The sequence below is a fragment of the Amblyomma americanum genome, chromosome 4, assembly GCF_052857255.1.
Source record: "Amblyomma americanum isolate KBUSLIRL-KWMA chromosome 4, ASM5285725v1, whole genome shotgun sequence".
NCBI classification, from domain to species: domain Eukaryota; kingdom Metazoa; phylum Arthropoda; class Arachnida; order Ixodida; family Ixodidae; genus Amblyomma; species Amblyomma americanum.
This window is the reverse complement of record NC_135500.1, coordinates 82,220,622-82,233,127: the sequence shown is the minus strand read 5'-3', so window position 1 is coordinate 82,233,127 and position 12,506 is coordinate 82,220,622. Positions and strand designations below refer to the sequence as shown.

Sequence of the window (12,506 nt, the reverse complement as noted above, 5' to 3'; positions counted from 1 at the left end):
GTGTTTGAAAATAAGTTGTCAACAATGAGCTGGTTTTCCAGTTTTGCACCGCAGCAAATTTTCTTGATGGAAAAATGGGCAATGGTCGCCTGTTTTTAATTGAAAACTGCACGGAAACGGCGATTTTTTGGAATTCTGTCATGCTGTACTGGATGCCCACTGTAAGGAATATTAAAGCAGAACCGCTCCAAAATACCGTATTTACTCGAGTCTAGGCCGGCCTCGATTCTAAGCCAACACTCGAAAGTTGAAGGCCAAATAAAAAAAAAATTTTCCTTGAATGTAAGCCAGCCGAAAAAACGATTGAGAACGACAGCAGGGACAGCATGAAAACAGCATTTATTTTCACGAACCTGCTCCTCGTTCGTCGACTTATCACTGTCCTCTACGTACAGTGCACAATCCTCTGTGCCATCAAGTGAATTGGAAATGCCGCTGTTTCGGAACGAGCGCGCAACCAAGCTTTCTGGGATGTCATCCCAATCTGCACGGATCCAGCTAGGTACAACTCCTAGCGACGCGCGCTTGATACAGCATGTTGGAGTTGGCTCATGCATTTCACTGGTCCCATGGAATGCCTCGCTCTAGCCAGCGCTCTCGCTTTGGCCTGTAGCACTTCTGTGGTCATTGGAAGTGCTGCTGACCTCCGTGATTTCACGAACTCTGCCATTGCTGATTCCACTTCGGGATGACGGTTTCTCTTCAGGCCCATGAAGGCCCTCCTCGTTGTGGCGAAAGCAAGAAGTTCATAAGGATCAGAGCCGATCTAAAAGTTTCATATCGCTTATTAAAAAAAAAAAAAACTATTGGCCTAGGTTCGAATAAATACGGTAGTAAGGCCTTCCACGGCCTCCTTCACAGGTGCGATGCAGTAGCGGTGGAGCCTTCTCGCAAACAGTGGTGTCTATGTATGGAGGCTTCGCCACACAATGAGCAGTTTGGGATGAGCGTGCATTATCGATGCACAGGACTGCGCAGATGGACGTGACTGGAATGCACATTTGCATCGTAATGGCGAGACATCTTCTCAGAAGGAAAAGAAGATCATTGATGCACCAATTAGCGTCCGAACTGGTCCACAGCTGGGCTTGCCTCGCTGAAGTGCGGCCGGCAGCCACATTCGTTGCGGGCTGGTAGCAAAGCTCCAAAAACGAAACTACGCAGCAACGGAGCGACTTCATTTTACACGGCTCCTGTTTGCACAGTGTCTGAGTTAATCAGTTGAAGGGCCGAATTTTCAGCTCACGTGCCGTCGCAAACCTGACGAACCCGACCTCGGTCACCACTCTTGCACGCATCCGGAGCATTTAAGCAAGGCAAAGTTTTGAATTAACCGAATTTAAGAGAAGTCGCGGTACGAATGAAGCGTCTTTAAAATGCATTTTGCAAAGTTTACCATTTCAGCACATCCTATCATAGGGCAGGATGGGAAGCCTGCATTTCTTGACACCGGTTGTGACCGCAGTTGACCCCACTGCGACGAGATTCACAGGACCTGTGAAAAATTATGCTGGAGCAGAAACTTCGTTGTCATGAAATCAGGCTAGAACAGCGACAAATTAGACCAGATAGCTTAACAGTAACATTTATTTTCGTAACTTGATCAGCTTTGTTAGCTTTCACCATTTCTGCTGTGATTGGTACTGATAGTGGACACTGAAAAAATTGCAGTTTTTCAGTGCACAGGTAGCCCACTGCATGGCCCAGTGGTTGTGACATTGCTGATCACAGGGTTGCGGGATCAAATCCCAGCCATAGCGGCTGAATTTTACTGGAGGCAGAATGTGAAAACACCTGCGTGCTGTGAGATAACAGTTCATGTTAAAACTCCCGGATGGTCAAAATTAATCTGGAGCCCTTCACATCGTGAGTTTTTCTCTCCATCTCAAGCCGCCTTCATCTCTTCCCTGATAGCAAAGCTCAGGTGTCCGGAAGATGTTTGCTGTGCTTTTCCTTTCACCGTAATTTCTTGTTTCTTGCCGAGAAAATGATTTGGTTGTTGCAATGGCCTTGATTCCCTGGGGTTCTCACTCCCTCCAGTGGCTGTTTGGCCTTTGCATTATCTCATGCCACTGGTGCTTCTCATGCTGGAAATTTTAATGAATATTAGCTGCCCTGTTCCAGTTCTCAACAAAGTCTGAAACTAACACAGCCTTACATAATAGTACCGTAAAAAACGGATTATAGGTTAGACCGGAATATAGGTCAACCCCCAAACTAACCAATTCTAAAAATTAAGAAAATCTTTTTCATTGGAAAAAGTACCGAAAGTCACCCTTACCTTGAAACAAATGCGAATCAACAGGTTGCACAATGGTGACAGTATTTATTTTCATTTAAATGCTGCTCATATGTACACCCGGCCAATTTTTTAACAGTATCGCGCGCCCATCGACCCACGTGTTTGTCAGCACCTTATCATCACGGCACGGAGCGGCGAAAACAAACGAGGTACGCGCATGTGTACACGTGCGCTTACTCTCGCTTCTTTCGCTGCTCCGTGCCGTGATCTCTACCGCTTTCACGCGGATGCATTTGCAGTCACAGGCAGCGATCTTGCACGCAGCTCTCGTACGAACTCCGCAACCTTTCCTTCCAATTCTGGGTACGCTGCGGTCTGCCCACGGAATGATGTTTTCTTTTGGTTGCTGCAAGTTGTAATACGCAGCTTCTTCCTCCACCAGTACTGAATGCTCTTTTCAGATACTCCAAATTTGCGCTGTGATGCCAGGTTGCCGTGAACTTCCGTGTACCCAGTCGCATTTTTCTTGAAGGCGACGGCTTCCGCTCATTTTGAAATAAAATGTGAAAAAGCAGCCTTTAACCAAAATAGCTTTGCAACAATGGAAACACAAAATGGAGGTGCCACAACGTCGCCACGCCGCGCCGCTGCTGATGGTGATGGAGGCTGTTGACTTCAGCCGGCCATTGTTGCAAGTCTTCCGTAGTTTTTCCACCAATGACCGCTATATAAGATGGGGGTCTACTTTTCTAACAGAGTATACTGACGGCCCAGTTGCTCAGACATATTAACAAAAACGTAGCGTATGGACGGGACGAAGAAGGGCGAAGACAGGACGGTTGCTCTTCACCCTTCTTTGTCCCGTCCATATGCTACGTTTTTGCTTGTAATAGGTCTATTTTTTGCCATGGCTTTTTGATGAAAGGTTTGACCTATATTCCGGTTTTTACGGTGATCTGTATGTGTTCAGCCACGATTTTTTTGCAGATAAGGAGTTTGGCTGTACAGTTCTCAACCATGAATCCCTACACAGCACCCTGTTTCTTTGCAGTATTTAATTGCTTGTTGGGCTCCAGGGTCTCTCGCTGCTTTCATATCACTCATACTCAGAACACCTAATGAACTCAAGTGAACGCAGTAAACCATTTCTTTATTTTTTAAAGACAACAAAAAGTTCGAGATTAAGAGAGTTTCGAGTTACGCAAACTACCCAGATTTTTGGTGTACTGATTGTGCATGGTAAAAGTTTAAGCCATTCGTACAGCTTTGTTTTGCAATGCGAACTCCATAACATACGCCTAGCATTCCCTTACAATGAAAAGAGTAGCGTGTAGCGGCACGGCAGTGCAATAAATGTGGCCGGCAGAGGATGCAGTACATTTTGGCAGTGATTGCATTGATATCGCAATAGCAGTGGTAGCAGATACAGCCTTTCATGCCGTGGTATGTCGTAAACGGTTTCTGTTCTTGCTCCAAGCTTCAGTGTTGGCGGTGGAGGTGGTGTGGATCGGCAATTAGCAGGAGAATAATATACAAAGCAGTAGTGCAGACTGCCACTGCTAGCAGCACATTAGCAAGTTTGTGCTGGCGTTGCTCATTAGTTTGCAGTGTGATCTGTGGGTTGCACAAACTGATGGCTGAAGGCCCTCTTTTCTTTGTTGATTTCGCTGGCTACATTTCGAGATAACCAAATTTCGTTGTGAGAACATTTTGAGATAAGCAGTGACAAGCACATGGTGCCTATTGCATGACGTGAAAATGTTTCAACAGCCGATATTTCGAGATACGTGACTCCTAGTCTTAGTGATGATGTATTGTGTTTGAAACCAGATGCCAGAAGCCCCCTCTGTGTGAAGTTTGAGAGGAAAATAGCCTGCTGTTTTGTCCAGTGAACTATTCATGCCGATCTCTCACAAGGGGATTGCAGCAGTTGATGTTTGCTCATTTCTTGTGCGATACTTGGGTGGGGGCATGCAAAAGAGTGTGGAGGAGGAGAGAGAGAGAGAGACACATGCCTGGTTGTTCTTCATTGGTGGTCACAGGTGAATGGGTCAGGCATGGACCAGTGCCCGTACTGCGAAGCCCAGTTCCTGACCCATAGCAGTGCCCTGCACGTGCACATTGTGGAGGAGCACCCGACCCGGCGCTCCCTCATGCATTCCCACATTGCCGAGGGCAGGGGCCGCAAGACTGGCCCTGCCGGACCCCGGCGCAAGGCACAGCCAGCCTCCAATCAGGGCGGGGTGGGTGGGCCGCCTCCGGCGAAACGCTACGCATCCCGGAGGAGTGCTGCATCTGCTGCCACTGTCACCACTGCCACCACTGCTGCCACGTCCCAAGCAACCACTACCGCAATGGCGACGGCGACGGTGAGTGGCTCTTGCAGTGGCTTCCACTTCGTGTGATTTCTATATGCATTGTGCGGTGAGGTGGGCAGTAACATGGACTGGAGGGAAACAATGCAACAATGATGCTTTTACAGTCGTGCCCCATTATCCCAGTTAATACGGGAATGCTCGAATGATGGACAGTTTTTCTGTTGACCAAACTTTTTTAATGTTATTCGCCTCGTTAATATGGAAACTCACTGTCTAGACAATGGGCAGGATGTAAAAGCGCAGAACCCATTGTAACCTATTAATTTTTCATGCGTTACTGTGGACAGTGATGAGAACAGAATCTCATCGTCTCTAACCAGATAATTCCTTTCCTGTATTTCGAGTGCTAGACACCAGCGAAAGGCAGTGCAAAAGTGTGGATACCTGAATGATGGCCTTTTTTATGTAGTTTTTGTGCTTTGTAGTGTCAAGGTTCCCGGTTGACACGCCCTGCCTTTTTCTATATTGCATGAATGGTTATGAATAATTCTCTCTGCAGGTTGTGCTATGTTGCAAGCTGTATTTGGCAACTGTCATACAACTGAGTACACATATGCAGTGATTTGTGGTACGTGAACATTCATAGTAGGAGATACGTCTCATAGACCATTAGGCACTTCAGGCTGCACTGCGTTATTTTAGAGACAATGACGATCAGGATAACACACTCGGAATTTTCAAGTTTTTATTTAACAATTGACGCTCCATTGCCCACCACTGTACACAGAAGCAGACATTGTAGCCAAAGTCCTCATTCTGAATAAGTATTCTTTTTTTTTTTCTCTAGAATTCATTATTACAGAGGACTCGTTTCATAGACAGTTTGGCCCCAGACCAAAGTGTTCATAATAACGAGGCACTACTGTATATGCATGCAGCAACCTGCAAAGTGAGAATGTGAAGGATTTGTGGACCAAGAGGGCAGTTGTGTACTCTAGGGCTCTTGGTAGATGTCTGGCTTACCTCTGCTGTTCCCACTTGCCTTTCTTCATACCTTCCTTTGTAGTCGAGCCTCTTGCCTCTGAATACATAGTGGGTGGAACGGCACAGCTGGACGAACGACAGACAGAATAGGAAAACGACACAGACTGTCTGTCTTTCTGTCTGTCTGTCATCCAGCTGCACTGTTCCACCCAAGATGCGTCTATGCCAACTCGCCAAAGTTTCCATCCTACTACAGTGGCTTTTATGAACGCTTATTCTTATCTACTTATTGAGGTGGCTTGGCTTCAGATGATAAGAAAACAACTGAGCACCTACTTTGCCTCTGCCCAGTTTAAACGCTCACTGAGTCTCTCTTCAAGCAGCATTGCACAAACTGTGCTTGAAGGTAGCACCAGTTTAGATGTGTGCAAGTGACTGGTAGAGTTTCCCAACTTGGGTGGCCTAAAAGAGGTATGGCAAAACTAACGAGCTGATTTGGATTCTGGCCTGGGTAGCGTGTGCGGCAACTGCTTTCACCACTGGCAGTGGCTCAAGGCCGTGTTGCTGTTGGGTTCATTGCAGAGTGGCTCTTCAGCAGGGGGTGGCGGAACCCAGTGGGACTGGGAACAGCGAAGGCGCACCTACTCACGATCGTATGGAGAGCCAATGGGACCCACGTCCGAGCTGTTTCGGCGGGGTGGCCAGGAGGAAGAGGACCCCTTGCAGCTGCCCCGGTCCGTCATCAACCGCAGCGAAATCACCATGTCCAATGAGGAGCTTGCCCTCGACAATTTCCAGCTGCAGGTGGGTCCCCCAGCACCCTTTTCACCCAGTGACTGGGTCGTTTTCTGCGACGTGCTGCATAACATGTCTGCTGATGCCTGCCATATAGATGGGGAGGTTTCAAAGTGGATTCTGCGAGACCATTGGGGTTTCTTGGGAGTATCTTGGGAGACGAAGTGGAAGCTTGGGCTGGTTGGTTCAGGGTTACCGGAACAGCGCAAAGACTTGGACATGAAAAGAGGACACAGACAGAGCACTGAATCTGAGTCCACTTGTGTCTCTGCCCTCGGTTTTCCTTTTACCTATCTTTTTGTGGGGGGCTGATAATGCTGTAATTGCTTGCAGGCAGACAGTCAGTATTACTGTACAGCCAAGTCCACTTATAACAATGTTCAAGTGCCACGAAAATTCCATTGTTATAACCGATAATTGTTATAAACGGGTTGCACGAAAAAAAGCATAACAACTGCAAAGAGGGGTCACGGACGGCAAGTGACATGCGAGCTCCGCCGAGGCATCGTTTTGGTGGCACTGAAAGGGGCATTGTAAAAAATACGAGAAGGTTGTTGCGGCTGCCTTTCAGCTTGAAAAATTCCTTAGTGCCTGAAAAAAACAACAAAGAAAACATGAAAACTTGAAAGCATTTAAACAGGGCAAAATAGCTTGCACTTCTCACTTCTTTGCTGAAACAAACACTTTATCGGTGAGTTTCGACTGCTTCGCGGCAATCTTGCTGACATCGTTCTGGAGGGCACCCAAATGTTGGACATGTCCGAGTGAAAGGTTTTTTGCAAAAATGAAGTCCCGCAGGGACTCGATCATTCTTGAGGCCTCCTGATGAGAGACAACTTGTACAGGCTCCGGTTCATCTTCGTCATCGCTGCTGTCATCGTCTTCCGCGCCGGTGACTGCTGCAACGATCGCCTCGTCAGTCAATTCTTCGTTTGTGGTGACTGCATCGTCGGCGTGCAAGAATTCTTCAAGCCCTTCTTCAAGAATTCTTCAAGCCCTTCTTCAAGAATTCTTCAAGAATTCTTCAAGCGCACCGTAGACCAAAGTTCTGTAATCGCTCCATCGGCAGGAGCTTCGCGACACTCCGCGTCACTGATATCCCCGGCGAAGCCCGCTTTTCGGAAGCAATTCATGACAGTGGAGGAGCTGACTTCTGCCCATGCCCCAAAAATGAATTGAACAGCCATAAGGAGTGAAATTTTAAAGTCTGGAGCGGGTCTGCATTCACGCACAGCAATGTCCAGGTTAAGAGCAAGCCTGCTCAACACACGCCGGCGATACAATGCCTTGAAGCACGCAATCACGCCTGCGTCCATGGGCTGCAAGCCTGCAGTCGTGTTCGGCGGCAGGAAGAAAATTTTCACATGCGACAGCTTCTGGGCAGTCTGGTGTGCATTACAGTTATCAAGGACCAACGCCATCTTCCTGCCTTCATGCTGCATCCGCTGATCGAACTCTCACAGCCACTCGCGGAAAAGTTCACGCGTCGTCCACGGTTTCTTATTATGACAGTAACGAACTGGAATCCTGACAGCACCACGAAAACAGCGGGGATTCCTAGATTTTCCAATTACGAAGGCGGGGCACTTGTCGCTGCCGTCCATATTCGCACAGAGGAAAACGGTCGCCTGCAATTTGCTCTGCTTGCCGCCCTTACAGGGATCGCCATTGAGTGCATGTGTCTTCGACGGAAGCATTTGGAAGAATAGCCCGGTCTCGTCACCATTGTACAAGTCCCGGTCTGCATATGCTTCACGGATGTACGGCAGTGTCTCTTCCAACTACTTCCGTCTAGCGTCGACATCGAGCGACCCTGCCTCGCCCACGACTGCCTTGTAGACGATTCCGTGCCTCTCCTTGAAGCGCTGAATCCAGCCACCACCAGGCTGGAAATCGGTGTTTTGAAGGAGATACGCAAAGTGCTTCTCCTTCTCCGCTAAAATAGGGCCACTAATTGGCAAGTTCATAGCACGTGCGCTAAGGAACCACTGATACAGTGCCTCCTCCACGTCTTTGTAGGCACCATGCCGAATCCTCTTCCGGCCGTCCTCCATAGCATGGCCAGCACTAGCATGGCATTTGTTTTCAGTCATCTTGAGCGCGTTGCGGATAATGATTGAAACCGTCGGCTGTGACAGGAGTACTTGCGTACTAAGTTGCACACTTTTTCACCACCTCGGTGCTCCCTCAAAATGTTCCGCTTCGTTTCCAAACATATTGCCGCTCGCTTTCTCTTCTGCGGCAGTTGATCCGTTAGATCCACGCTGGCCGCGCTTCCTGAAGGAGAATCGTCCATTTTTGAACTCTGGGGAGGAATCTGATGGGCTTGCAGAACCAGCAGGACCGAGGCCGGTGATGGCAGATGATAAGAACCACGCTGGCAACGCACGTGCCTTGACGCTGTACGCTGCCGTCGGAACATATGCAGCTCATGAAGCAGGAGCCAAAGAAAGTGGGAAAGATGGGGCAGCCCACACTGAAATGCCGTGACGCGTTTTCAACGGGCGGCGCAACCTCAGAATGGACTGCTCCCCGCGCGGATACAAAAGCAACAAAAGGAAGCGCCTCCCTACCCTCTCCACCTCTGTCCAGAGGAAAGTGCCCGTCTTTTCTCCTCCTCCGAGTCATACAAGCTTCTCCGGCTCACCCCATGTGCTTCGCCTCGTATGCGTCGTCACGTGATCTTTTCGCAGCCGCTGTGGCCGCTGTGCGGGCGGCTCTGCATAAGCGCGCGAGTTTTTTGCGCCGTAAGCGTAGTTTTGCAGGCGTGGTAGCTGCGTTTGCGAGTTTTTATCTTTGAGGGTTGGCTCCAAATGACTACATTTAATTGTTGTAGCCGACAATCTAGTGTGATAGCTTTGTTATAAGCTGTTTATTTTACCATAAAACACATTGCAAAAGTGACGGTGCCGCGGCTGTCCATTGCTATATCCGATATATTGTTAAAAGCTGTATTGTTATAAGTGGGTTTGACTGTATTTACTCACGTAATGAATTTTTTTTTTTTCCAGAAAAGTTGATATCAGTTTGGGGGAGGGTTCATTATGCGGGAAAAAAAAAGTTTAAACAGATTTTTTTTGGAAGGGTCGATATTTCATATCATACCTCCGTCCGTCCTTCTGTCGTCAACAAATGCGCATGGTCAGATGCGTTTGTGCCGCTGTTGTTTAGCATCGTTCACTTTGACGCGGTCCGGCAATTTTGCGGTAGCCGGCGGCACCAGCACGCATGTTGAGATAACATGAACATGCCGAACACCGGCTCTGAAGGTCAGGCACGCGTTTTTTACGTGAGGTTAAAAAAAACAAAGAGGACGGTGACGAGTGCATAATGACTATGCCTTAGCTTACAGCATACAATGTCTTGGTGCTCTGCCAAGTTCGTAGAGTGCGCTCTCCTCCCTCCCCCCCTCCCCCCAACCCTCTGGCAGGAGCTCTCCTCAAAAGATAAACAAGTGGTGGTGTTATCAGCAGCGGGCAGCATCTTGGCGCGCGAAAACTGAAGAACCAGCTACAAAAAGCTAAAGGCTGGAAAAAAAAAAGTAAATTCTGACCGACAAAAGGGGGGGCGGGTTCATTATGCGAGTGGGTTCATTACGCGAGTAAATATGGCATTCAGTTTGGCCGTTGTTCTGAGAGGCTATGCGTCTGCATGCTTTATTTTTTTTCAATGCTTCTTGTAAGAGGCAGGAAGGGATGGATGCCAAGACATGCAGGGGTTCCTCAGCACCTTTTGAGAATCTTTGGGGTTTTCCAAGGCTAATAAAAAGATACAAGACTCCTGGCATATATACTGGGTGTGGCAGGTATTTGAGAACATACCATATTTAATCGCGTAATTTTCCGCCATCGCATAGTTTGCGCACCCCTTATTTATAACCCAGGTTTATCAAAAGAAACTTACCCGCATATTACGCTCCCTGCTGCGCAAGGCCACCAGCATGCATGTGGGTGCGTGCAAGGCAGGCTTGGGAAGATTGACACAGCCATGTTGTCATGCGCGGTTGCAAAAGATGTGAGTGGCAAGGGGACGAATTGTGCGCCATTCACCCAGCTCGCTCTCTCTAGCAGTCGCTTTCCCGGATGAACAGTTGCACTCGCGCCGGAATTCAAAGCTGGCAGCTGCAAAAGACCTCTGCCACTGGCGCTCCGTCAAAGGTTGAGGCTTCACACATTCCTCAGGTTTTTCAGCTTTGTTAGTGAGGTAGTGCTTTCGCACTAAAGAACAAAAACGTTCCTCGAATGTAAGCCGGCCAGAAAAACATTGAGAATGACAGTAGGGACAGCACACACAAACAGCATTTGCAGTAAAACCTCTTTGATACGTTTTTTTTTAGAAAATTGCAGGAAAAACGTATTATCTGGGGAAACGTATGATCCAAACCGCCTAATTTTGAGAAATGTAGCTTTTGAATGAGGTGCAAAAACATTTATTGGCAGTTTCACTTCATAAAAATGTCGATTAGCATTTCTTAGCATGAGATCTGAACAGATCCTTTTCTAGTGCTCGCATAATTCAGTCTGCTTTAGTGCTGTCTTAAGCGCGGAACAAACTTTGTAACGCATCCGGTCCGCCGAGAGCAATAATGAAAACAACCATACTCTCTTCGTCAATTTTTTTTTTTGGATGCTTCGCCCCTTTGCACATAAGTACTGCGGGGAAGCCACCGCGGCGGCTGATTGTCGCAGCGTTCCTGCTTTTTAAGCTGTGCTCCCGAGACCTAGCCCGCTCGTAAGTGCATCCCTGTACGTAGATGCTTCACCTCTTTGCCCTTATGTACCGCGAAGAAACCTTAGCATTTCTCCTCTTCATGTCATGTCCTCGCAAAAACTGTTGTCTCGAATGCTAGCGCGCTGTTTTTATTTTTGTTATTGGTAGTGTTTCTTCGCCTTGCTTCTATGCACTGCAGAGAAGCCACCACAGTGGGTGACTGTCACTTCATTCCAGTTCTTCACTTCACGGGACCTCGCGTTCGACCGACTTTTATATTTGCCCATGTGCGGTTGGACCATAAACGTATTATGCGACTGCAATTTGTTGAACTTTTAAAACGTAGTAGCCGGGAAATCATATTATCCGGGAATGTATTAACCGGGAGAAGTATAGTGTAACTCTATGGGACATTTTTAATATCCATGATTTTGATCATACGAACCGGGAAATCATAAGAACCGGGAACGTAGCAATGAGGTTTTATTGTATTTCTGCGAACCGGCTCCTTCCTCGTCCTTATCATCGCTGACCTCCATATGACTGCCTTCTTCATACAGTGCATAATCTTCTGTGCCATCAAGTGCATTGAAATTGCTGTGCTTTCGGAATGAACGTGAACCAAGCTTTCCGGGATGTTATCCCAGGCTGCAGCTTCAAGCTAGCTACAACTCCTAGCAACGCACACTTGATGCGGCCTGTTGGCGTTAGCTCACATCTTTCACTCAGCCAGTCCAAGTGGGACTTGCGCAATCGATCCTTAAAACACTTGTTTAGGCACACGTCAAGAGGCTGTAGCTGGCCTGTCATGACTTTATGTATTGCGATGTCGGTACCTGCTTTGGCAAGCGCAGCTTTTACTCCGTCTGTCAGGTGCCCATGGTAAGAAATAAGGACGGGGAGGGAATGTGTGAATGAGAGTGCCCCTGGACACCGCTGCCACGCCATCCTTATTCATTCTTCAACCATTTCGCTTGCCATCCATCGATTCTCATGAGCGCGGACGAAGACGCTCCTCGGGAACACTTCTCAAGCTGGAACAGTCTTCCTTTTTAAAATTATACAGGCTGGCAGCTTATAGCCATCCGCCATGCAGCACAAAATCCCTGTCATGTGCTTCTTGTAGTCAGCCAAATGCACTTTCATTTCCTTCACACCTTTCTTGTTCATGGTGCACAGCACTGGCATATCAAAACATACAGGGTCTGATTTGCCCTAGGGCATAGCCGTGCTCCACCCTCTCGCTGTGGTACAGCGGCAACTGTTTCATGAAGTTAGAGCTCAGATCAGAAGGGGTGCGGCGGCGTCACGGTGGTGACTACATAGAACCATACAAAGGTAGAATTGCCAGCTGCGTGGCATCGGGTTACATCATGCCACAGTGCGCAGTGACTGCAATCACAAAGTGAGCAGGCGTGCTTACGCCTTCTCACAAGTGAGCAGTCTTAAATATGTAT

At 48.0% G+C, this 12,506-nt stretch overlaps 1 protein-coding gene across 7 annotated transcripts in view; it reads left to right on the top strand.

The window, feature by feature from the left end:
- The window catches only part of LOC144128082 (uncharacterized), a 180,823-nt gene that overhangs the window by 12,296 nt on the left and 156,021 nt on the right, over positions 1–12,506 (top strand). For all 7 annotated transcript variants that reach the window (XM_077661152.1, XM_077661150.1, XM_077661149.1 and 4 more), the window contains exons 5-6: positions 4,285–4,611; positions 6,127–6,348. In XM_077661152.1, the coding sequence (XP_077517278.1) occupies positions 4,285–4,611; positions 6,127–6,348 (549 nt within the window). The remainder of the gene's footprint in view (positions 1–4,284; positions 4,612–6,126; positions 6,349–12,506) is intronic.